The following is a 25,535-nucleotide window of genomic DNA, read 5'->3' as shown; positions in this document are numbered from 1 at the left end:
ATGGTAGGAAACCTGTAACCACCTGTCGACAACACGTGTTATTGAAGCGTGGAACAGTTTTGATTTTTCCTGAGCTGTCTTTGTTTACAAATGGAAAACGCTTTTGTTTATCGAGCTAGTTAAATTATTTTAGGAGCATAAAACAACACAAGATAAAGGGATTCAAACACTGTGAACCACTCTCTCTCTCTCTGTGTCACAATAAGAACGAGTCAATTTCTACATAAAGCAAAAATGACTGGGTCCTTGTCTGATGGAGCAAAAAACCAGAAAGAGTCCTACTGTTTCTGCAGCCCCCATGCACACCGGGGACCCTGGGAACCCCAGTAAGATGTGTCAGGGACCAAGGGTCAGTTCCCCGACAGCCAAGGACGACGGTCTTGGTGTTGACTTCCGGCCCTGCCCTCAGTGAGGACGTGGGGAAGGCTGTGGACTATGAGAACGGAGGCCAGGGCCTCCCCTATTAAAGCTCAGACCTTGAAAGAGGTGACTTAGCTGTCCTGGGAAGGTAAAAGGTGACGCTTGCATTTCTCCATATGACTTCCTGAAAAAACAATGCATTTGTCCCCAAAAGGCCCAAGAAGACGAGGGGGGAGTGCGAGGGGTAGGTCAGCACCTCTGGGAGGGTCTCCACCGTCCACCAGCTGGGCCAGGCTCAGGGGGGCTGAGAGACCCCATCTTCCCACATGTGGACTGCCTCCCGAATCTGAGACACTCTTTGGCATTCAAGGATGCATTTTAGCTAAAATCCAGGTGCAGGTGAAGCTGGGCGACCCCGCATTTTGGGGGATGTGAGGTTGAAGTAGGATTTGAGTTCCTATTGCAACCAGGCCTCCTTCTGAGGCTGGAGAGAAACGGGACGTGGTGCAGAATTGTTCAGGAAAGTCGTGGTCTCAGTGCTGGCTTGGGCAATGGACTTGTTTTGAGGGCCATCCCTAAATACTGGATACACAGCACAGTTCCCACCATGTTGGGGATCACTGGCCATTGTGGTCCTGTGGTCACGAGACCTCACCTGTTCTTCACTTTTCAAGAAAATGTCAAGAATCCAGTGCAACTTCTGAGTCATGATCTCAAAAATTAAATTCCAACATGGAAGGATGTGCTCAGGGAGGACCAGGTCCCAGGAAGCCATGCCACTAGATGTGGGGTTTCCTGTCCTCTGAAGTCCACCCACCATTTTGTGGGTGGCTTTTGTGGAGGGAAAAGAGGTCCCCATGCTGTCCCAGTGAGGGGAAAGGGGAGGAAAGGGAGATGGTGACCCAGTCACTGCCACCTTCCCATCCCTACTCGCTAGCCCCAAGCTCGGTGACATCTCCATCCTCCCGTGTGTCTCAAAAACAACACAGGTTTATTTCTGATGGTTCTGGAGGCTGGAAAGGCTACGGCCAAGGGGTCAGCACAGTCAGCGTGTGGTCAGGGCTCACTTCCTAGTTCACAGATGGCAGTTTAAAAATAATTATTATTGTCCTGGGAATACATTGCAACATTTACAAAAGTGCTTACAATATATCACAGTCAAATTCACCCCTCCACCACTCTCCTTTATCCTCCCTCCTCCATTCCTCGAATAATTTCACCAGGTCTAATTTTCCCATTTTTATTCATGAGTGCATAATATTCCACCATGTTCACCCTCCTACACCCTTTCCTTATATCCTCCTCTCACTGACAGGACCTTTTCTACCCTCCTGTTCTCTTATTTTGTTAAAGGAAAAAAATGATATTTTTGTTTGTTTAAGATAACTATACCGGGAGTTTCCTTGTGACATTTCCATGTATATGTGTTATAACCCAAATTGCTTCATCCCCTCTATTTTTCTCCTTTCTTCCTCAGTCCCTTTCTTATGGTGATTTCAACAGGTTTAAAATCCTATATTCATTCTTGAATAGAAAGTACATCTGCCACATTCACCTCCCTAACTTCCTTCTTTCACCCTCCCACAGATGTCACATTCTTACTGTGCCCTCACACGGGGACCGGGGACGGGGACAGGAACAGGGATGGGGTGAGGTAACAGCAGCTCCTGCCTCTACTCCCGAGGGCAGGCCCTGTCACCTCCCAAGCCCTACTGATACCCTCATGTTGGGGGTGAAGTTGTAATGAAGTGACTTTACAGGGGTCACAAACATTCAGACCACGGATGCCTCCAGGCCTCCCCTTACGATGACCTTTAGTTTCAAAAGGACTCCAGGACAGAGACACACGGGAGCCTTCATCCTGATGCTCAGAGCTTTGCTAAGGTGTGACAACAGGTGTGGCCCTGAAATAAGAGATATTGATGGCCCTGGAAAGGACCTAAAGCTGAGGAACAGAGACAGCGTCCCACCCTAAACTGTCTCCATCACTCCTGGACCCTTGGAAGGAACACCTGCCTGTGTTGTTCAGCCTGCAGGACTGCTGTGCTTCTTATCTGTACCCAAACCCTACAAGGGCTCTGCCTGCCTTTCCTGGTCCCCATTAAGACGGCAACTTCTCCTAGGACAAAGGACATGGTGGCTTTGGCTGAGGGACCCTCACAGTGCTCACAGATCAGGCAAGGGGCTGCAAGCCACCTCAAGGACAATGCCAGCCCCGGTAAAGGGACCCCGTGTGCACATCAGACAGGGCCAGTTCTACTCCAGAGCTCGCTCAGCATTTCAGAGCTGCCACCTGCTTGCCTGAGAGGCCTTGGTCCTCCCAGGGACATCCCCTTTCCAGTTCTCAGGGCCCCATGTTCCCATTTGCTTGCTGTAGCACTGATGGAGAAATGGCGCCACAGGCATCTTGGGGAATAATTCACCCAGCAGGTTGTAAAGGCCCCGGGAGGGGAGGTGACACTTTCCTGCTCTTTCCACCATGAGCTCCCTGGCTTTAGGGAGTGGGGCTGGTCTTGACCTTGAGGTGGCACCCTGGAAGCTGTCCTTGTCACACACTCCCAGTGGGAAATGGCCAGGACATAGCTTTCCAGGCAGCATGCTGGTGGCCTTGGTCCTTGGGTGCAAAACTGTTTCTCCCAGCTCCTCCATCTGCATAGATCTCTCTCTCTTTCTCTCTCTCTCTCTCTCTTTCTCTCTCTCTCTCTCTTTCTCTCTCTCTCTCTCTTTCTCTCTCTCTCTCTCTTTCTCTCTCTCTCTTTCTCTCTCTCTCTCTCCATTTCTTTCTTTCTTCTCTCTCCCTCTCTCTTCCTCTCTTTCTCTTCCTTCTTCTGTCTCAACCTTCCTTCCTCCTTCTCTTTCCCCTCTCCCTCTCCTTTTCTCTGTCCTTTCCCTCTACCTCTCCCTCTCTCTCTCCCCTCTCACTATCTCTCTCTTCCTGTCTCTTTCACTCTTTCTTTCTCCTCTCCCTCTCTACTTCTTTCCCTCTCTCTCCCCTCTCCCACTCCCTTTCCTTCTCCCTCTCCGTCTCTCCCTTCCTCTCTCTCTCCCTCTCCTCCCTCCATCTCTTCCTCTCTCTCTCCCCTCCCTCTCTCTCTCCCCTTCCCTCTCTCTCTCTTCCCCTCCCCTCTTTGTCTTTTCTCTCTCTCTCCTCTCCCTTCCTTTCTCTCTCCTTCTCCCCACTCCCTCCCTCTCTCTCTCTCTCCCCCAGCCTCCCCCCATGTCCCTGCAGCCCTAGCTTTCATGGAGAGGACACTTCCTGGCAGCCAGCAGGGCTGGGATGGGGCCAGGTGCCGGGAGGCAGTGCAGCTGGGGTGACATGGCTGTGCCAGGGATGGAGGTTACAGGGCTGGGATTGCACTGAGAGAGGAAGGTGGCCAGGTGAGAGGAATGGTGTGGCCTGGATCCCCTGCCATTGTCTCCAGCAAAACCGCTCCTGACGCCCTGAGTGGGCACTGGGCCTGGAGGTCACTTTCCCTATGGGCCTGAAAATGTGCCCAAGTCCCTGAGCCTTCCACAGGGGAGCAGCGATGGCGGGTGCCCATGTCACCCCACTCTGGGGTTGGCCTGGATCCCAGAGCTCTGAGTTTCTGAGGTTCAGTGATGGGGTCTCGTGGTTGTGGTCGTGGAGTGGCCTGACATTTCCATGAGGTGACAATGGTGCTGGCCATGCCTGGGTGGGAGGAACAGAGGGACAGGGATGGATGGCCAGGTTTGTCCCTGGACAGGGGACAGATGAATAAAATGTGCAACCTTTCACAGCAGCTAACAAATAAATGAGGTCTAGTCAGGCCAGTCTGGGATAGCGATCAAAAATGGGGGAAAAGAGCAATTTGCAGATGAAATGGTTTATTTAAGAGGAGAAAGAGGAGAAGAAGGCGCCTCAGACTTGGCATAATGAAACCCCTGGGTACAACGAATTTATGCAAATCAAATGACAAAACTGACATTAAGAATTTTTAAAAATGGAAAGAAAGAGGGAAAGGGAGAGAGAAAGAAGCAAACCTCTGTGCTGCCTGTAGCCAGGTGTAAAAGGCAGACTTACATGATCTGAAACCCTAAAGCCCCAACTTCCCCATGGGGGGGACTCAGAGAGGGGTGACTGGGAGAGTAGGTCAAAGGGCAGAGGTCCTAAAACTTAACAGGGGGTGGGATCACTTGTTCCTCATGCAATTAAAAATTCATCATCAAACAGGGGAAATGAGGTGTTAGTGTTCTACAAACTTTATCCCCCCAACCTCACAGACCCCGTGGGGCCAGGCCATGCATTATGACTTGTGGATAATTTGTGGTTTTCCTTCTTATTTTTTTTTTCTTTTCCTTCATTGAGATGTGGCAAATTGATACAGGTGTGTGAGCGTGCCCACAAATCAACAGGTGGCTGTGGTGAGTCATCTCCAGAGAGAGAGAGAGAGAGAGAGAGAGAGAGAGAGAGAGAGAGAGAGAAGAGGAAGAGAGGGAGGGAGGGAGGGAGGGAGGAGGGAGGGGGAAAGGGGTGGCTATCCCTTATCCAAAATTTATCCAAAATGCTTGGGGACCACAAGTGTTTTGGATTTCAGAATTTTTTTTTCCAGATTTTGGAATATATGCGTATGCATAATGAGATTTCACGAGGGGAGAGACTGAGATTGGGTGCAGAGGCAACACGGGAAGAAATGATATCTGAGAATATTCCATCCTGGAATTCTAAATGCTCACCAAGTCACTCCTTAGTCTCCTGGGGAAATGCCGCCCTTTGCTTCAGTGCTTGGTATGAAATTCCAATCCGCTTTTCTCCTACCTGTGAAGCGACTGAACAACTCTCCCTTCTCCTAGGTTGGAAAGTCATTCTGTTGTTGGGGACTTGTCACATGGACACACTGGCTGAGTGACTTTGACTCCTTTGGGGAACAAGGTTTAATTGTACTGTTTTTGCCCCTCTTCTTCTCTTCTTTGATGTGTTCTTCCCTAGGGGAAGACAAAAATCATACAACAACAGTCAGTCATGTAACTAGCATTGCAACTAAAGGGTGGGTGAAGCTGGTGCTGGATAAGTAGAGTGGATAGGATTTCTTGCACACCATGTCTAATTGCACACAAAATACACACTTCTGTATACACATGTGTGGAAACCTATGAATCACAGATATCAAGGCAGTAATAAGAGGAAGATCAGAGTTAGAAGAAGAGCTAATGCTTGCCTTTTCCCATCTGTCACCTCATTTAATTCTTCCATATATCAGAATAGCATGACATCATTCTGATCTACTTAGCGAAAAAGGAGCTGGCCAGGTGTTGGTGGCTCATGCCTATAATCCTGGCTACTTGGGAGGCAGAGATCAGGAGGACTGCAGTTCGAGGCCAAATAGTTTGTGAGACCCTGTCTTCAAAATACTCAACACAAAATAGGCTTGGCAGAGAGGCTCAAGTAGTAGAGAGCCTGCCTAAGCAAGTGCGAGGCCCTGAGTTCAAATCCCCAGTGCTGCAAAAACAAAGGTCAGCAAAACACAGGAAATGTCAGTCAGCTTCCCAGGGTCAACAATAAAGGTGGAACTGGGATAAGTGCTTAGTGCAGAACACCTCTGTAAGACTAAGGGAGAGGAAAAACATGGAAGATACAGGTATTTTTAGAGAAAGCAGGTAGCAAACCTACCTGGCCATGCATAGCTCTGATCAAATTTCTCAAGTATTTAAAATCTCTCATTTACCCCAAACTGGGAACATGCACCTTCCTCTGTGTGGACTGGCACCTGGGGGACTTTGCAAGGGGGGCCATTTATGAAACTTATTTGACCATGGACTCCTTCTTCTCCTAGGCAGTGTCCAGTTTTCCAGTCCTCTTGGGAAATGAAATGCTAAGCTACAAAACAAAATGTGGAGACCTCAGTCTTGTGCCTGGTACCTTGTTCCTTTCTGACTGTCCACAAGGTTTTGCAAGGGCCAGGCAGCAAACACACCTTAAGGAGGACAGAAGGAATCAAAGGGAACCTGGAAACTGCTCCATGGCAGTGGGACGGAGCTGAGCTGGTGGGAAGTACACAGTACACACGTCTCCTTCAAAGGAAAGAGCCAGGATGTCAATGTGGAGGTCAGGCTCAAAATCGATGGCTACTGTGACATTCCAAGACAATGGAAGTTTGCATTTTGATTTATACACTCTGTATTATATTATAATTTTGGGGTGGGACTGGGGTTTGCACTCAGGGCTTCTTACTTGCAAAGCAGGTGCTCTAATGCTTGAGCCACTTCTCCAGTCCATTTTGCTCTGGTTCTTTTGGAGATGGGGATCTTGAGAACTCTTTGCCCGGACTGGCCTCAAGCTGTGACCCTCCTGATCTCAGCCTCCCAAGTAGCTGGGATTACAGGTGTGAGCCAACAGAGCCCAACTACTACCAGTATTTCTAAGGGATGAAAACTCTATGTGGTTAAGGCTGTGTTTCGCCCACGCACAGCCAGAGTGCAGTTTTTCTACAAGACACTCTGCAATGACACCAAGTTGTTCAATAGAGACTTCTTATTTTGTGACATGGCATGTCAATTCTTTCTATTCACTTTTCAGAATCAAAAATAGACAAATTCTCAAATGTACATATGCAAATCTCAACACATATTTGCATAAATACACAGATGCAAATATAAACTCACATTTGCATATATACATAAATGCAAATACAAACTCACATTTGCATACATACGTAAATGCAAATATAAACTCCAGCCACACCCATACTTGGCAAGATCCAACTTCTTTTCCAGGTTCACTAGGGAGCCACGTGCTGTAAGCGCAGTGATTGTGCCATTTAACCCCAGGATGACAGACCAATGGGAGCGTGACCTGAGCTACTTTTTTATAAGCTCTATTTGCATATGGTATGATTGATGTGTACCCATGTTTGCACCCAACACCTCTTAAAAGATCTGCAGAGTAAGGTGAAAATGAGGTTGAGGGTTGAGTTCCTTTGAAGACCCACGGGTAACAAATTAACCAAGGAGTAGAAGAAAAATACTGACGTTCTCTTTTAAACGTTCTTTGCTTTTGAAAGTAGATAGGGAAGAAGTCACTTCCCTTAGTCCTGCCTTGAGTGCAGCTCTGGTTTAGAACTCATCCTGCAGCATGGACACATCCACTGTCTCACTCAGTGTCTGATGTGACCGTCACCACCACTGACTGCAAGGTGAATGTACCTCCCATTCCTGCCCCACTCAGGGCTGTCTCCCCTGGTCTGCAAAACCTGCTCTGGCTGCCTTTCCCTCCCCTCCTTTCTGTGGTGTGTATGTCTGGTGCAGTGGCGGCATCCTTTGACCATGCTTTACAAGAATAAAATCTCTGCTAGTTCATCTGTCCCCTCCATGTGCAGTACCCAGGCTACTGCAGCAGTGGTAGCATGAATCCCAGAGATGCTGGATGAACGTGGAGACGATGGTGGTTGAATGAAGCAGGGATAGTTTGAGTATAGAAGTGACTATCCTTGGGACAGGCATCTCTGATTCTCCCATCACCTGGACCATTCAGGTGGAAGGTGATGACAGATACAGAGCCACTTCTGTAGGAGTTACAGAGCTGAATGAAACCCCGCCTTGACCCCAGGTCCCTTCCAGCGGTGGGATTTTCAGGGAGGTGTTTCACACTGATCCTTGCCCTGCTTGGGGACTTTGTCTGGCCTCTGGACAGAGAGCCCACTCTGCCTACAGGTCCTGCAGTGTGGGGGGACTAGACAGTTAGTGGCTTCTGGAAGCATCTCTTGACCCCTGACCTAAGAGGACTGGTGATAAATACCCCAAGTCCTGTGCCCATCGAGTGGAATCATTCACCCTGGTTCCCAGTGTTTTCCAGAGGTCAAGCAAGCTCCAGTTGCCCATGGCAGTAACTGGCCCCACAACACCCGCTCTGCTGGCTGTCATCCCTTCTGGACTCCTTGTCCCCCACCCCTCCTAGTGTTTCCCCTAAATAAATGACTTGCACTCAAATCCTTGCCACTGGGGGTAAACCCAAGAAGATCCCCCAGAATCTCAGGTGTTCCTTCCCACAGAGAAGGCTTCCATTTGTTCTCCAATGAATGAAACTCACTCAACAAACAGCAACATCTAGACAGAAGGCTCAGAAGTCACAGTGACAGGGGCAGAGGTGGCAGGAATATGGCTGTGCATTTCAGATACTAATTTGCACTCCCACACCTCCAGGCTGAGGCAATGTCTTGCACTAAAGCCCATGGTGTGACTGAAACTCTGCACAGTGCCCTAGGGTGGAGGCCTGTGACTCTGTATCTGTCCCCTCTGCCTGCTGCCCTCGATCCCCAACACAGGGCCATGGAGAAGGACAGCACATTCAAACAACCCAGGATTCAGACGTCTACAGGGATGCCAGTGTGGGAGCTAGGGAAGGAGGCAGGTGACAGTAAATTTCTGTCCTGTAGATTGTGTTACACGTGGAGCCAGCCAAAATGCCCAGACAGAGCCCGGTGTGTTTTATGATCAGTCACGGCAGGGGAGTGGGGTTTATGAAATCTCTTGTAATGACCACACTGTTAAACACCAAGCCAAGTTGGGTAGCTTTTTTTTTCCCTGGCCCTCTAACCTGAGATTTCTCCAGGGAAAAAGCACAACTTATAGTCAAAGATAAAATGTTACCCTCAAAATAAGCCCAAGCCTGAGAATGACAGGTCCTGTGATTAATACTGACTTCTGATACCCCCAGCTTGGGGACATCACAGGAGCAGCTGAACCAGGAAACACGATCTGCTCCATGCGTGATCAAGAGACACCCTGTCCCCGAGGAGGCATAGCTGAAGGACAGCCAGCCACAGTGTGACAAAACTCTATGATCAGAAATGTACAGAGTGCCCCTTTTTGTTCCCTTTAGTTAAAGAGGGTCTCCTGTTCTCCCAAACAGAGACGTCCTGATGAGGGCTTCGGAGCCATGGCTGAGTATGGGATCCACAGGACAGACAGACTTCCCTGTTTGATTGAATTTTATCACAGGTCTATTCCAGTCCTTCTGTGATTTTTTTTAATGCTCTGAAAAGATTTCTGTACCTCTGTGAATTCTGAAACTCTGGAAAATTGTAGAATGAAGCGCCAGAGAAGGAAAAAGTTTCAATGGGCCGTGTCTACAAATCTACTGGGGAAAGAATCTCTTTGGGTAAGACAAGACATCGAAGGGCCCTGAGGTGTAAGCACAGACTCCACAGAGCCAGGGCAGAGCTGGGGTCATGACTGTGTTGGAGTCTACTTATTTCATGCTATATGAGAATCCAGAGGGCCCATAAGCAACCCTGACCATTAACCAGACAGTCCCATACCTCTATACCATTAACCAGCCAATCCTTTAAACTATCCAATTCTGTACCTCCATCCAATCCCGTACCTCCATCCAATCCCGTACCTCCATCCAATCCTGTACCTCCATCCAATTCTGTACCTCCATCCAATCCCGTGCCTCCATCCTGTTAACCATCCAGTCCCATACCCCCATCCTGTTAGAGCTCAGCAGCTCTCATCTCTTCCCCACATTCAGAGTGCCATCTACTTTTCAATTCTGAGCGAATTTCAATAAATTACTTTTCTCAGGTCTTAAGAGTATCTCAAACTCCTACAAAATAGTGCTTAGATGACCTTCTCCTGTCTCATGGCTTTTTGTCCTGATGGAAGACAAGTCACTGATTTTTAAAAGTTCTTTCCACTTTTTTGGTGGTACCAGGATTTCAACTCAGAGCTTCACGCTTGCTAGGTAGGTGCTTTATCACTTGAGCCACTCTGCCAGTTAGTGTCACCGATTACAGAAAAACACTTTTCTGTGAGGCCATGGAGTATCTGTTCTCCTCAAAAACTTACCACAAATGAAATCCTGGACTTCAAGTTCAAACAGCTCAGGTCAAAACTTCAAGGCTATGCAGATAGCAGGTCAGTATATTAAAAAAAAAAGTGACAACCAAATTTGGATTTAGCCAACAGGCTGGGCTGTTGTCACCTTAAGCTCTCATCAACACCATAATGGAGAAATTGGGATTCCCTTGTCATAGTCATCTATCTGAGGTCTGTCGTGTATCCAGGGACAGATTTAGATGGACACCAACTGGAATCCCTGCTCCAAGCCTCTGTCTTTCCATTACAGACAACTGAGCCATAATTCAATTAAAATGACAGTGAGGGGGAAAGCGCAAATGTACCAATTGCTTCATTTTCCTGGCTGCTTAAAAAGCAAGGGTATAATTTGAGCAAGAACTCTTTTTTTTTTAAAAAAAAATATGGACATCTGAATTTTTTCCTTTTGGCCTGGCGACAGACGCCTGGCCTGTTTCTTACTTAGGCTTCTCTCCTTTCTCTGCTAGGACCTCTCTTTTCTGAGTGCCTTCAAGATCCGTGTGTGCTAAATGAAGGGCAGGACAGGCAGTGTCACTTTTCACGTGTCCCTGGGGAACCTAATATTATGTCTTTGCTGTCACTGGCTGAAATGGGTCTGCTATTCACAGCCCCTGCCAGCCCTGACATATACACCTGTCTACTACTTCATGGAAAACAGGGCAATTTACAGGGTTTATGTATTCAGATTTTTTTTCATTTTTGCAGTACTGGAATTTGAACTCAGGCCCTACACCTTGAGCCAGTCCACCAGCCCTTTTCTGTGATGGTTTTTTTCAAGATAGGATCTCGAGCTGGCTTTGAACCACAATCCTCCTGATTGTGTAGCTGGGATTACAGGCGTGAGCCACTGGCACCTGGCTTGTTCTCAGAATCTTAATTCAACTTGTGATTCCTGACATCTTAAAAAGAAGGCTTCCATCTGAGCCCCATCAAATGTTTTGGTGGGGTAGAGAGCACATCTATGAATTCCAGGTAGAGAGCACCAGAGGGGAAAGGGACTGTTAAATTCTGGCAGAGGGAAGATTGTGACCATCCAGGGAAAGGAGACCTGCTTAAGGAAGGAATTGATGCTGTGTCTTCCCCAGCTACTCCTTCCTCTGTGGGGCAAATGACAGCCTTTTTTCTCTTGTGACAATAAGGTCTCCTTAGGAATGTCCCATTGACTCCCAGTGGTTGGCCCGTGATCAGTTCATTGATTTCCACATCAAAGTGGTCATCGTTCTGTGGTCTGTAGAGACACCGCTCGGAAGCTGGGAAAGCCAGGATGCTGAGTGCATTTCATCTGAGGACTGCATGGCATCTGTTTTCTGAACAACCAGAGCTGTGCATTACAGAGAGAGCTAAACTCATCTGCTTATAAAGTTATTTCCTCCTTCGTTATTTGTAAGTGAAAGCAAGTATGATACTAATGGAGGTGGACCAGTTAAGGGGAGACCCAAATGGGGGACACCACTGCCTCTGTAGAAGGCTGGCTACCTGCCTTGGCTGCCATATTGGAACCCAGCTCCAGGCCAAGTCAGCATCCTTGGGGTCTTGTGACCGATGTCACTCTTATGGATAAAATCAGTCTTACCTTTGAATACCTAATTATGGCTATTTACATAAAAGATGCCAAATGCAAAGTATAAATTTCACATTTTTAGAAAAGCATTTTATTCGCATATGTTATCTGTAGAGGGGGCCTCGCTGTGACAATGTGCTTAGGTTTGGTTCACCCTACCATCATTTCCCCTCATCCCCCTCTCCCTAATTAAATTGATTTTGATGGGTGTCAGTGTTGTATCTTCATACATGTATATAAATACATCAGCCACAGTCACCCTCCTTCACCCCCTCCCCACCCCATAACAGGACCTGTTTTGCTTCTTATCCTTCATCGATTAAGTGTGCATTCATTGCTCAAAGGGCTTTCACCACGGTTAAATTTCACATTTCAGTGTCCCTTTCCATTTAAGGTTTTGGTTCAAATCCCATAAAATAGTCTGTGGAAGCCAAGAGCGTGGCAGGAGCTGGACTGGCATTCTTCACTAAATCATCTGTTTTTTGTCACAGGAACTATGCTGGCTTTCATTTCGTAACACTCAATCCACCTAAGGCTAAGTGAAGTTCTGGCTGCTTGCTGTTAGCAAAGGTGCTGCCATGTTTCCTCCAGGCAGTGCAGCCAGTGAGTGCCCAGTGCCCATGAGTCTCCCATCACCCCCACTTACTCTTGCAGGGATTTCACATCACAGACAGTCATGGGAGATCTGTCACAGGAAACAGCATGGGGTCACAGCTGCAAAGGGACAACTAAGCATCAGTGTAGCCTGGGAGCAGCAGGTGCTGCACACAGAGCTGACCAAAGGCACCACTTCAAATCCAACAACAAATGTGGCAGCTTTTTTGCACCCCAGACATTTAAATGTCCCCGGAGCCACAAAAATCAGTCTTTTAATGAAATATTTCTTTTTATGAGTTTCTGAAGGTGATAGCATCACACATGGAGATTTAAAAGTTTGGGAAATTTTGTTTACAAACAGATTGTTTTCTCACGCAATGAGAGCCTGTATCATGGATAAGTGTCTTTAATTTTTAGATATTTTTGTCATAATTCTTTTCCTCTAAAGCAATGTTTTTAAAAAAGTTAGCTCATTTGAACTTAGGGATTATAGGCATCTTGTGACAAATCATTATCGATATGCACTTAATAAAAAACCCAGTGCTGTCCAATGTCCTGGTTCTGTTAAAATCAACCTCGATTAATTACAATGAAACATAATCACACATTTGTTTTCTCCGTCAGCTCAGCCACATTTCACACGCACAATAGGCCTGGATGGCTAGTGGCTACCATTTTGGACACACCAAGAGACATTTCCACCATTGCAAAAAAGTTCTGTTGGTGTCCCCGAGCCCTACAGCAAGCAAGGCAGGTGACTGCACACAGTCACCTTCAGATGTGGGATGTGGGGTGTCGTCAGCCCTTGGGAGACAGGCACCAGCCCGTGGAAGCAATGAGGAATGAAAGGCCACGTGGACCAAGCAGCAAGGCAACCAACGGGACCCAGTGGACGTTGAAAGCTTGAGAGTCCCTGGCAGGACAAATGAACCCAGGGCACACTCCAGGGGAAAAGCCGGGGCTATGGAGTGGACCATGGACTATGCTGAAGTCCTGAGAGAAATCCCGGAGCACAGGACAGGCTGCGGTGACCTCAAGGCTGTCCACTGCTTTCCTGTCGGTTTCTGGTTGCTACCAGAAGGAATGGCTGTGGACTTTTACTTAGGGCCACCTCAGAAGTCTCCCTGGACTGTCACGAAGGTGTTGGCAGTGACCTGGTTTTCCTGGAGGCTCAGCTTTCCCTGCCTTCTTCCACTTTGCAAACCACCCATCATTCCTTGGTTTTGTGGCCTCTTTGTCCATCTTCCAAGCTGACACTTCTTCCTCCGACTTTTCCCTTATTTCTGTCATCATCCCTCTTTCTCTGACCCTTACCTTCCCACCTCTCTCTCACAGGGATCCTTCTGCTTACATAGGATCCAGGAGAATCTCCAAGACCAAGACTGGAGTTGGGGACTGTGGCCAAGAAGCAGGGTTTTCCTACAACGTACCTTATTCTTTCCTTAGAACTATAATTTGAGAGAGGGTCTTTTTATAAATCCAACTCTATTTTGAGCTCTGAGACTTCTTAGAACTGATATTCACCAACTTTCTGATCTTAAGAATTGACTTGTTATCCTGTAATTTCAGTAGTTTCGAAAGTGAGTTACTTGGTTATGCCAACTTGCATAAGATGGTATACTATCAGACATAGTTTGGATGAAAGAAAAAATATATACATTAAGGAAAAGAAGTCAATGAATGAATGTTAAAAAAAACAAACATGGCGTACATTGGTCTAAGTCTGTCTTGGTGAAGGGAAGATTTGGTCTAATTCTGATCCCTTACACAATTGATGGTGGTTTTAAGGTAGAAAACACCAATGACGCGTATCACTGAGAAAAGTTAACTTGTGCAAATGGCTCAAGAGGTGGAGCGCCTGCCTAGCAAGCATGAAGGCCTGACTTCAAACCCCAGGGCCATCAAAAAACAGAACAAAACAAAAGTAACCTGTGCCAGGCACCCATAACTCACGGCTGTAATCCCAGCTTCTCAGGAGGCAGAGATGAGGAAGATGGCAGTTCAAAGCCGGCCAGGGCAAATAGTTCCACAAGACCCTATCTTGAAAAATCACAACACAAAACAGGGCTGGTGGAGTGGCTCAAGTGGTAGAGTGTCTGCCTAGCAAGGGTGAGGCCCTGGGTTCAAATCCCAGTACCGCCAACAAAACAAGAACCCTAACTTGTTTTCCATGAATTGCAAGTTCTCTTAAACAGGACGCTGGTGGCCCTGACAGCATTCCTCTCCTTGGACACTGGAGTTTCATAAGCCCTTTACAAATAATGACCCTTTCCTCACGGTCATATTAGAACACTCAAAGCATAATTTCATAGAAAAGATTCTGCAGGAATGCAGTGAGATAAACTCTGTGGACAGGACCTCCTTTTGATCTCCCTTGTGGCAGAAGGATGGTTCAGGAAAGCTAGAAGGATGAATTAACACGGACCCTTTGAACATGTTTGAATGCTGCTGCCTTCGCTGGGCTTTTGAGCTAATATTAAACACATGTCGGCTTAACACTACACTCCCCAGAAACAACTGGCGTGCACTCTTGCATGTTATCTGCTCAGGTCAAGCCTGGACAGTGTCATCTCACCTGGGCTTGGAAGAAAGCTGACACAGTCCCCGCTTACCCAGGCTTCCTGGAACTTGCCAGCAATCTTCCCCCAGAAACCACTCAACTAAGAATTTTTAAAAGCTGTCTGCATTAGCACAGTCCAGAGACATTCATCCTGACACATGTCCCTGGTGTCCCTCCGAATGGACTCCGTGTCAGCCAGCACCAGTGTCCCTAACCTCCACTGCAGTCAAATGGGTGTTGCAGATTTTTCTTTAGAGAATTAATTACAGTAGTAGTGCCTTGAGCTGTGACAAACCCTATCAAGTCCCCAGCACCTTGGGTTTTGTGAACGCTTAGGGACAAGTGCATGTTCCTACTCTCAGCCTCCCCTCCCCTCCTCCTTTCTCCTCTGAGCTCCCTTCTCATATTTTTCCTGTTCCATTCTTTCCTTTCCTTTTCCTCCCTCCTTGTCACAACCTCCTCTTCTCACCCTCCTTCCCCGCCCACCTGCCATGTTCAACAGACTGACAATCAAAGATAATGCTGGAGAAATTCTGAAGTCCAAGCCACTCTATCACGTTATCACGGCCACTACTTTATTTATTTAATTTCTTTGAATTTTATTTTATTATATATTATTGTTGTCCTGGGGGTCCATCGTGATACTTCCTTGCATATATGTACCCCAAATTGGTTCATCCCCTCTATTTTTCTGCATTCTACCTTAGTCCAAAGGGCACTATTTTTTTTAAAGATACCCATCAAATTGGGTCATTTTGTACCCTATAAAACCAGAGCACATTTTTAACCCTAGCATGCATGGTTGCCAGGTCTCATCTCCACACTTTGTCCTCACTGTCTTAAAGAGCAAGGGTAACACATTGCTCAAGGTTCTACCTCAGCACTGGTCCCGGGAATGAAGGTCCCAACTCTGGAACATTCCCCTGTTAAAATACAGCATGGTAGCAAAGATAACCGGTGGGGATTGGGCCCTCTTAAAAAATCTGAAGCCTTTGATGGTTCGTGAAGACCAAGTGCTTCTAACACCAAACTGTGTGGCCAAAGGGTGGCCCATTTTTTGGGAACCCAGCTTAGGACCTTTGAACAGTAGTCACTGTCATTTCTTTATCCTCAGAAACTGGGGACAATAAAGGCTTTGCAACTTATGTGCACTTATGTCACAGAATGGTTCAAGGGTGGGTGATGACATCTTTAAGCATGCGTGTTTCTGGGTTCGCAGAGGGATACAGACAGGCAGAACTGGGGTGGGAAGAGGAGGGCTTGGAAGAAACCAGTGTTTTTTGTACACAGCAGGGGAACTGAACGCTTCAAGGTCTTTGTTGCATGAACTCTTTTCTGTGACAGCCTTGCTAACCCCATCCTTCAGTGGTCTTTCCAGAAGGTCTTGGCCTTCCCCGTGACCCTCAGGGAAACTTTTCTTTTCTGCTACTATTTATACCCTGGGCAACTGAAGAGCAGTGTCCCCATTGGGCTTTTGGTGTGAGGGCTTGATCAAGCTGTGACCGAGGCACCCCATAGAGAAAGGTGATGTCCGTGGTAAATGGGGCTCTGCAGTGCACACGTAACCTCATGCATGTCCTTGCAAATGGTGAGCACTGAGCATGATGGCGGCTTCTGTCACTGAAATGACAAGGAGGTTGGTCTTGTGCAGTGGTTCTCAAAGTGTGGCATCCATCTGGATCCTTCTGGGTCCTTCTGGGTCCATCTGGGTCTGTTTGGGTCTGTCTAGGTCCATCTGGGTCCATCTTGGTTCTTCTAGGTCCATTTGGGTCCATCTGGGTCCTTCTGGGTCCACCTGGGTCCATCTGGGGAGGGTGTCTGCAGGGCTGCTGGATACCAGGTCCTGGGTCCCACCCCAGGTCTAGGAGGCAGCATGTGTGGGGAGGAGACAGATAGCCCTCATTGCTAAGAAGTCCTCTGCCCCTGCTGGGGGGATCTCACTTTGAAATTCTGGGTTTGGTTCAAGCTTTCATCCCAGAGATAAAGACTTCAGGATCAAAATGGGGGCACTGGGTCATGTTTTTCCCTTTGTGAAAAACTTACAGGAACCTGCTGTGAGCCAGGCATGGCTCTGGTGCTGGCAAAATCTCAGGCTCAGACTTTTTCTGTTGGAGTTCTGTCTATAAATGACCCTAAGGACATTCTCCATTTCTGTCACTATGTTTTTAATTTCTAGTAGGCTTTTTTATTCTTTCTTAGAATTTTCATCCCTTTGTTTACATATCTGCTTTTGCATGTTGACCACTTTTTATGCTCGAACCCTCTGAATATTTAATTATTGTTACTTTATATTTCTGATCTGATGATTCCAACATTTCTACTCTGTCTCTTCACACAATTTTTGTCTATCAGTAGACCTTGCTAATTTTTTTGTTGAAAGTCAGACATGCTGTATTGTGTGAAAGAAGGTGTGCTAAATAGGCATTTAGTATTGTGGTGGTTAGGTGTTGGGGGAAGAGAAATATTTCCAGTTCTCTGATTAGGTCTCAGACCTTTAGTGAGTCTGTGCTCTGAGACCGAACAGCAAAGCGTTTCTCATTCCCCGCTCTTTGTTGGAACAGGATGTCTAGAGGCATGTAGTTAGATATTTCCACCCCCCCCCCACATTCACAGGGAAGACTAGGGGGCATCTGGGGTTAAGTATGTTCCTTCTCCCAAATGAAACCCTGAACAGGTTGAGTTCAGGAGTCCCCTTCCCCTGGGTCACTCAGGCTGTGATAAACCTTCAGTCAGTTATGCCTTAAAAAATAGTTTCTCCTGAAGTCAGGCCTTACAAATGGAATGTTTTTGGATTCAGAATTGGTTACTTTCCCCTTTATGCTAACTGTGAGAACCTGATTGAGCTGGGAGCAAAACTCACCTAACTGTGAGGAGCCCTATAAGGCTGGATCTTCCTGAAATTTTAAAATACCCATTCTGTCCACACTGAGCCTCCAGCTATTGGACAACTCTTGTTCAGGTTTTCCTTCTCTAGTACTGTATGCCAAAGATATCTCTGCTAGTGGATTTCTGCTCCAAGAAACTGTATCTGTATGTACCTGTTTATCTCTCCAATTTTTGTGGTAAGAGTTTGTCCTGTTGTTCAGTTTGTTTAGGTTCTTACATGTTGTTAGGACATTGGTAACTTCCACACCCTTTATATACAAGACTGAAACCAGAGGTACTCATGTCATGTTTTGCACATTGTTTATTTCATTTCCCCCATGACTTAGGACTCATCACTCATGTTCTTAGGGCTGCCTGGCATATGTGATATGGTCAGGGTAGACTGTTACACTGATGATGCACAATGACTCATTCCTCCCAGTATTTACATGCTTCTGTGGTTCCCCAACCCAGTGACTTCTGGCTTGAACACATGGTTTTATCTGGCCATTGGGCCACCACACACTATAATGGAAAAGAGACTAAAAAACAGCTTACACATTGGGCTTGCTGTCATCCGTTGTAGGTCAGTCTGTCCTGGCAGAGGATGAGTGATCATAGAGAAACACAGATCTCAGCCTTCCGGCAATCCTTTCAAAACCCCATAGATGTGGGTGAAGTCATCTTACAACCTCTAGGTTCAGCTAGTCCACCAACTGAATGTAATTCCATGAATGGCCCAGGCAAGACCAGCTGAAACAAACTCAACCAAACCAAGAATCATAAGCACTGAAGTTGTAATGTTTGAAGTCACTATGTTTTGAGATGGTTTGTTACAGAGTAGTAGTTAATTAAACTATGATACTGTCTTCAGTGAAGGTGTGGCTATAACGTTGATAATTTAAATATGATATAAAATAAAGTCAAGTTTAATATTAAAACTCATCTTAATCTGTATAATTTCATGTTAGATTTTACTCTTTAAATGCATCTGCTAAGATAAAATATTTCATTGTTTTCAATTGTCTTTGATTTCTAAATATTAGGTTTGGTTCTGAATTGTGAAATTTTTCTTATCTTAAATTAACATTTCCAGGTTAGCAACTAGTTCTTTAAAAATAATCTTCCAACATTTTAGACCCACTCTGGAATAATGAGGGGCCTCTGAATCCCAGAGTGAGGTGAGGATGCAGAGCTCTTCTGCCTCCTCTGGGGCATCAGGTGGAACCTGGGGAAGGAATGAGGGGAGCCCCACCCCACATCCAGCTGCTATTGTGTCAGATGCCACCTTCGTGTTTTGGTAGTGAGGAAGTGGTGATAAAAATAGAAACTACTGTATAGGAAATTCCATGTACTGCATAATTATTTGCTACATAAAAGTGTAGGGTATAAGTATGTGAGTTTATATTAGCATCAATTTGGTTGGTAGTACTCTAAACACTTAATATGTTGACTTTAGAAAATTACAACAGGAGAATGGTGGAGTGGCTCAAGTTGTAGAGAGAATGCTTAGCAAGTGTGAGGCCATGAGTTCAAACTCCCCAGTACCACAAAAAAAAGGAAGAAAGAAAAAGAAAATCAAAATAGATACTTTTCACCTACCCCACATTGTTTACTTCATATCACAGTGTACTACGATATATAACTCCTTCTCTAAAGGCACTAGACTCTTGACTATACTGGGTTTGGGATTGTGGATAGCTGTATTCTGGGTACTTTAGGGTGTTCTGTCCTATGTGTGTGTGGCGGGGAGGGTGTCCATCTTGCCTCAAGTCTACTGCTTTGGCTGATAGAGCTCTGAAAACTCTGCTTTCTAATCAGGAGTCATTATGAGGGGCTCCTGGTATATGCCTCTTCCACCAAAACAAAAGTGGCACTTATTTTACTTCAGGTTGGCTCTAGTAATTCCCTCCCTCTATAGTTTTGTACCAGCTCTGTAATATCTCAATCATAACTTTAGGGGAAAATATTTTCCTTTTTAAGAGATCTTCAGAGAACCCTGTAAAGCAATCTCTCCTTGTTTTGATTTCATGATCTGTGCAAATTCATTGAGTCACTTGTGATCATCAGCCTAGTTGCCTCTGAATGTGTCTGAGCTTCCTCACAAATGGTGAGTTTCGAGGGCAATAGGTCACTTTTTTAAATTAGTTTTTTTTTTCCTAATTCCATTTCCCTGTCTACACATAACAGTTTCTCACATGTAGCCGCTGTCAAGTGAGTGCCCACCAATGATCATGTGAACGAATGGGTATGCCTTGCTGCAATCCAGCTCCCTTAGCCTGGATGCAAAACAAACTTAAAGAGGACAGAGCTCAAGAAAGTGGCTGTGCTTTGCTAAAGCACAGTGACTATCGTGGTTTAGCAAACATCTTCAGTTTACATTGAGTGGCGCTTCTTACAGCAAGGCCACATACACTGAGCACTGCAAATCTGCAGCACCCAGATGGCAAAAGCACACTTGGCATTAGGGTCTGTTTTCCCACTGGGCTTCCAAGGTGATGAAGGAGAGCTTCTAATTTAAGCTTTTAAAATAGCAATATGAGTCAGTTGAAATGAACAGGTGACAATATATCATCCTTGGCACATTCTAAAACAGTTTACATTGCACGAAGAAACCCTGAGTTTCTATAACCCAGGACACAATTTGTCAGAAAGGCCCAAGTGGTCTTGGTGTTAGAGGATCAGCCACTAAGGGGTCTATGAAGGCCTGGCACTCAACCTGTGAATTCGGGATTATATTCAACATCTTAAATAGGTCCTCTCTCTTTGAAAAAAATAGATATTCAGATCTAAAATATGCCTAATATAGCTTAATAACACATGGCAATTGCTTTTAGGGAATTCATAACTTCTTGGGCTGAGAGGACTGACAGAAAGGAAGACCAGGATTAACTATGGTGTTATCTACTAGTTAACAGATTCTACTAAAGTCTGTTGTGGTTTTAGGAAGCATCTTTCCCTTACATTTATAGACTTCCAAGCCATGATACAGATGTTCTGTGTACATGTTACAGATCATTATCAGGTTAGACAAAAGTGCAGGTATTGCCCACTAGTGCACTGGATGTCTGTAGCATTTGGCAGTTCCTTTAATCAAGCCCTGATCAAACTTATTTTAAAGCACTAATTTCTCAAATTATTTTATTTCCTCGGTCAGATTAGGAAATTCTTTGATTTACTGCAGATGAAAGATTACCATAGGTTAAATTGAGGGGAAACTGTTAACCTTAAACAAGCAGCAGTTGGTGTTCTGAATCCTCACGCATCTGTTCTGCCTTGTGTTATCTTGCCACCTAGTGGTTCCTAAAGAGAAGTGTGATTTGCCATTATGATTAAATACTTACAGTGACATTATTTGTGACACCAAAAATGGGTGTCCCTTTGACCTATCCAAGTTTGGATTTGCAATTTTTGTTGCTGATTGTCCTGTAGATATCATTTTTTTCATATTCAGCTAGTGCTTACTTGGATTAGAAAAAACTCACCACTAAAAACATGGGATGGAGCAGAAAACGAATGTCAAATAAAAATGACACCATTTTTAAAAAGGAAAGAACTTAAGAAAGATATTCCTTGAATTAAGTACTCTTAAATGCTCTCAAATTGACATTTAATACTTTTTATTGAGCATAAAAGCATGTAATAGTGGGCATTTTATTGCAAAATATGCCTAAAATAAAACTTACTATTTTCATCATTTTGAGTGCAGTGTTTTCACAACGTTGTGTACCACCAATATTACCCATCTCCACAATTTTTCATTTACCCTCACAGAAATTCTATACCATTAAACAAAATCTCTCCTCCTCTTTTCCTCAAACTCCTGGGAACTTCATTTCACTTTCTGTCTCTGAAATTGTTTCTTCTCGATACTTCATGTAAGTGGAATCACATGTATTTCATTTTATGTCAAGTTTAGAACTTAGCATAAAGCTTTAAGGGTTCATTTAGGTCATTGCATATATCAGAGCTTTATTCCTTTTTAAGGCTGAGTGATATACCATCAAATGTATACACAGAATATTGTTTACTCATTAATCTGTGTAAGGAGTCCTTGTTATCAGTTATCACCAGGATATACCAAGAATGGATTTGCTGAACCATGTGATAATTATGTTTGACATGTTGAGGAATGACCATGTTGTTTTTTATAGTAACTGCACAATTTGCACTCACAGCAGCAAAGCTAACATGGGGCTAGGCTTGCTGATGAAGACTATTAATCCTAGGTACTCCCTGCTACTCACGAGTAGAGAAAGGGAAGATCACAGTTTGAGGACAGACAGGGAAAAAAGTTAGCAAGGGGCTATCTCAATCAACTAGACAGTCCTGGTGGTTCACACTTGTGATCCTAGCTAGTGGGAGGCATAACTTGGAGGATCACAGTCTGAGACATGTCCCAATCAAAAACTCGAGATCATATCCAAAAAATAACTAACAAGAAAAAAAGGGCTGGGAGCATGACTCAAGTGGCAGAGCACCAGCAAGAGGCCATAGGTCAGACCCCAGTACTGCCAAAAACAAAACCTCAAACGAGCATGGAACCAAGATCTCATTTTCTCCACATCTCCACCACCAACGACTTTTCACTTAGTTTATAATAGCCATCAGAGTGGATGTAAAGTGGTAGTAGCCTGGGTTTTAAGCTTGCTTGTCCCTAACTACTAGTGATGTTTTCTTGTGCTTTTTGTCACTTGTATTTCTTCTCTGGAAAAATGCTATTTAATATTCTACGTCCATTTTCAACTTGGGTTCTCTGTTTTTGAGCTATAAGTGTTCTTTATAGCAATCCCTTATCAGTATGAATTGCAAGTGTCTCTTTCATTCCGATGGACATCTTTATTTAATTTTATTTTTAGCTGGTTTATTGAGATACAATTAAACTATAATCAACTGTACATATTTAAAATATGGAATTTCATACATTTTTACTAAGAATTGGGTGCAGAGACAGGAAAAATCAGACCAGGGATGGGCAGAATCATGTATGACTTGGAGCACCTTGTGCGCAATGACCACTGCTTGATTGTACTGACCATTGACCACTGTAAGTAGGTCTTACATTGTAGATGGAATAATGCAAGTGGAACAATGATCTATGCTAAGAAAGCCTCTCTGGGGTGCCAAGATCAAGCAAAATAATTGTGGGAATGTGGACAGGAACCAAGGGCATAATTGCCTGTGAGTTATGTACCTGCTCATGGTAAGAACTGTGCCCCTGGAAATATGCAGATGGAAGTTTTGATTAAGGTGTGGACCTTGGCCCTGAGTCAAAAAAGTGAATCTGCCCTGATGGGTATGTAAAAAATGTGCATAAAAGTGCTAAATCAAATGGAATATACTGATCCGGTGACCACAACACAATGTCAGATGTGCTCCTATCTTCAGACCAATCTTTTCACCCAAAGACAGGCACAGATACACTGAACTGTCCCATGATTATGGGACAGAGTGGTTACATTGACACTTTGCCAAGCAGCAAAGGATCAACTTGCTGTAACCTGTGTTAACACTGTGCTAGCCTTAGTGGATTTTCCCTGCAAGAAAGCTAATGAAACCACCAGTATCAAAGGATGTGAAAAGCTAATTTATGTATGGATAGCCACAACAGATTCATAATGACAAGAGGGCACCCATTTTTCAGACAATGCTCTTCAGGATTGATACATTGTGAGACTTTCATTTGCCATATAACCCTCAGACTGGTGGGTTGGTACCCACTTTGGCCAAGTGGAATGAAGTTCTTGGGAATGCATTGATATATTAAATTTCTATACAGATGTTATGAGAACCTGGGAACCCATCCATGCCATAGTTGTGCATCCAGATGTTATACCACCAGAGTTAATATGCGGACAGGCAGTGCTGCAGCATTGCACGCTGCAAGCACTAAATCCAGGGTAAAGGACAATTCAGTAGGGGCTCACGGTGACTTGTCACACTGGGAATGGGTCAGCTCTTTAGTGAAACAAGATGGGGAGTCTTTAGCCCCTCTTGCTTTGTCTCCATTGATCCCATTGACTGTGGTCACTGACTATATCTTATGTGGACAAAAGGAAATATCTTAAAATGCCACAGTTTGCCTCTGTCTGACCATTCTTCTATAAGTATTAGGAAGCACTCATGGATCCCATCCTGTTGACCAGCATGTGTAGGATGCTCCATGGCATCAGCCCATAGCTGCCATCAGTATAGCCTTGCTGGATGGTACAAATTGACCACGACAAGACCCTCCTAATCATTTCTTTTCTAACTTTGGCTTCAGTCTTTCATCGTTTATCCAGTTTTACATGAAACACTTTGCTATTACAAAGACAAAACACTGACATCCCTGATGTCACATCCCTCATGTCACACATGAAAATGTAACTAATGCCTTATTTGATTTTTTCATCCTCTAGGAAAGATACAAGGCCATTGACTTGGTTCCTGGGGCTCATGGGACAGAAACTATTTTTTACTATATTTGTGTAATCATTCTGTATTTGTTTAATATTTCTCTGTCTTTTTTGTGCAAATGCTTCTACTGCTAATATGGACTCTGCTGATAAGTTGAACAAATGGCCTTCTGGCATGTTCTCTTCCAATAGTAAAACCCCATGCAGGCTCAGAGAACATCACAGAGTAGGGGGACACATGAGATTGTAAGAGTGAGTGAAGAGGGGTGGAATATATAGTTTCTGCTTACTTGACAGAAGTCATCTTGAGCTGTATGCACTGTGATTGCTCCAGGTAACTCTAGTTGAGTTTTCCCATTTATCTTTCGGGTATACTATCACTAGACAAAATGGGTCATATCCCTCTTTTAAGGAGATATGACCGACAAAAGAATATAAAGAAATAGATGGAATATCAGGGGTGGCTCAGGCCCAATAGGAGGCCCAGATGGAACTTGGAAGTAAAAGTCAAACTTACAGAGATGTTTCTGGGTACACATGAAATTGAACTCAGGGTCCCAGGAAGAAACAACTAATCAGTAAGGTCCCATAAAAAAGGGATACAGCCAATCAAATGGTCTATTGGAAGTATAAAACTTACTCTGAACCTGAACCCTGTATCAGGTGCTATGCTCCTTTGCTTAGCCACCTGCCAATGGCATGTTTTTTAAACTAAATACTCCACTTAGTATGCGAGACCTATTTACCCAAAGTTATTTGCTTTTTGAAACATTGTATATTTGAAGGAATATAATTTACATTCCTCTGGATTAAATTATACTTGGCAATTTTGACATTTAACTGTGACTCTTAAAATTCTTCTTTTGCCAAGATATTTTCATTAAAAATGAAAATAAAATGCCTGTAAGGGTACACCCAATTTTGCCTCCTTTTCCCTACCATAAAGAAGAGAAAAAATGGCAACATGGTATGTCTCCCATAAAATCAGAATGTTCCCCTGGATACTCATGTAGCCATTTCAGGGAGTGTGTCAGTCCCCCTGTTGTTACTGAAGGCAGTGGCCTGACTCCCTTCAGTCTTCATAGACATGCTTAGCATGAGGAGGATGTGAGTTCCCATTCTCAAGTTGATGTTGGGAATGTTGCCTTGTTTGAAGAGAGCACAGTGTGACCTCCTCTGACTGTGACCTCCATTTTCCTTTCCCGCTTCTCTGATGATATTCAGAACACCGTGAAAACTTCCTGTGTGTCTGTCTCTTGTGATCACGGGAAATGTTTCCTTCAGCACTGTTATAAGTATCTTGCCACATAGTTTATGTTCTTCAACTCTCAGTTGTGGTTTATCCCACTATTCATCA

At 44.8% G+C, this 25,535-nt stretch overlaps 1 protein-coding gene across 12 annotated transcripts in view; it reads right to left on the bottom strand.

Annotated features, from left to right (window-relative positions):
* LOC141424775 (probable guanine nucleotide exchange factor MCF2L2) overlaps positions 1 to 25,535 on the bottom strand; it is a 139,296-nt gene that overhangs the window by 38,109 nt on the left and 75,652 nt on the right. For 9 of the 12 annotated variants that reach the window (XR_012449682.1, XR_012449681.1, XR_012449680.1 and 6 more), the window contains one exon: positions 5,056 to 5,304. The exons of 1 other annotated variant lie outside the window; for it this stretch is intronic. Coding sequence is in view for 8 of the 11 variants with exons in the window: in XM_074078714.1 (XP_073934815.1) it covers positions 5,169 to 5,304 (136 nt within the window). In the remaining 3 variants the exon portion in view is untranslated. The remainder of the gene's footprint in view (positions 1 to 5,055; positions 5,305 to 25,535) is intronic. 2 more of the 12 variants (XM_074078706.1, XM_074078708.1) reach the window with 1 other exon arrangement.

Source organism: Castor canadensis, chromosome 7, assembly GCF_047511655.1.
Source record: "Castor canadensis chromosome 7, mCasCan1.hap1v2, whole genome shotgun sequence".
NCBI classification, from domain to species: domain Eukaryota; kingdom Metazoa; phylum Chordata; class Mammalia; order Rodentia; family Castoridae; genus Castor; species Castor canadensis.
Note: the sequence above shows the minus strand (reverse complement) of the source record. Positions and strands in the feature narration are given on the sequence as shown.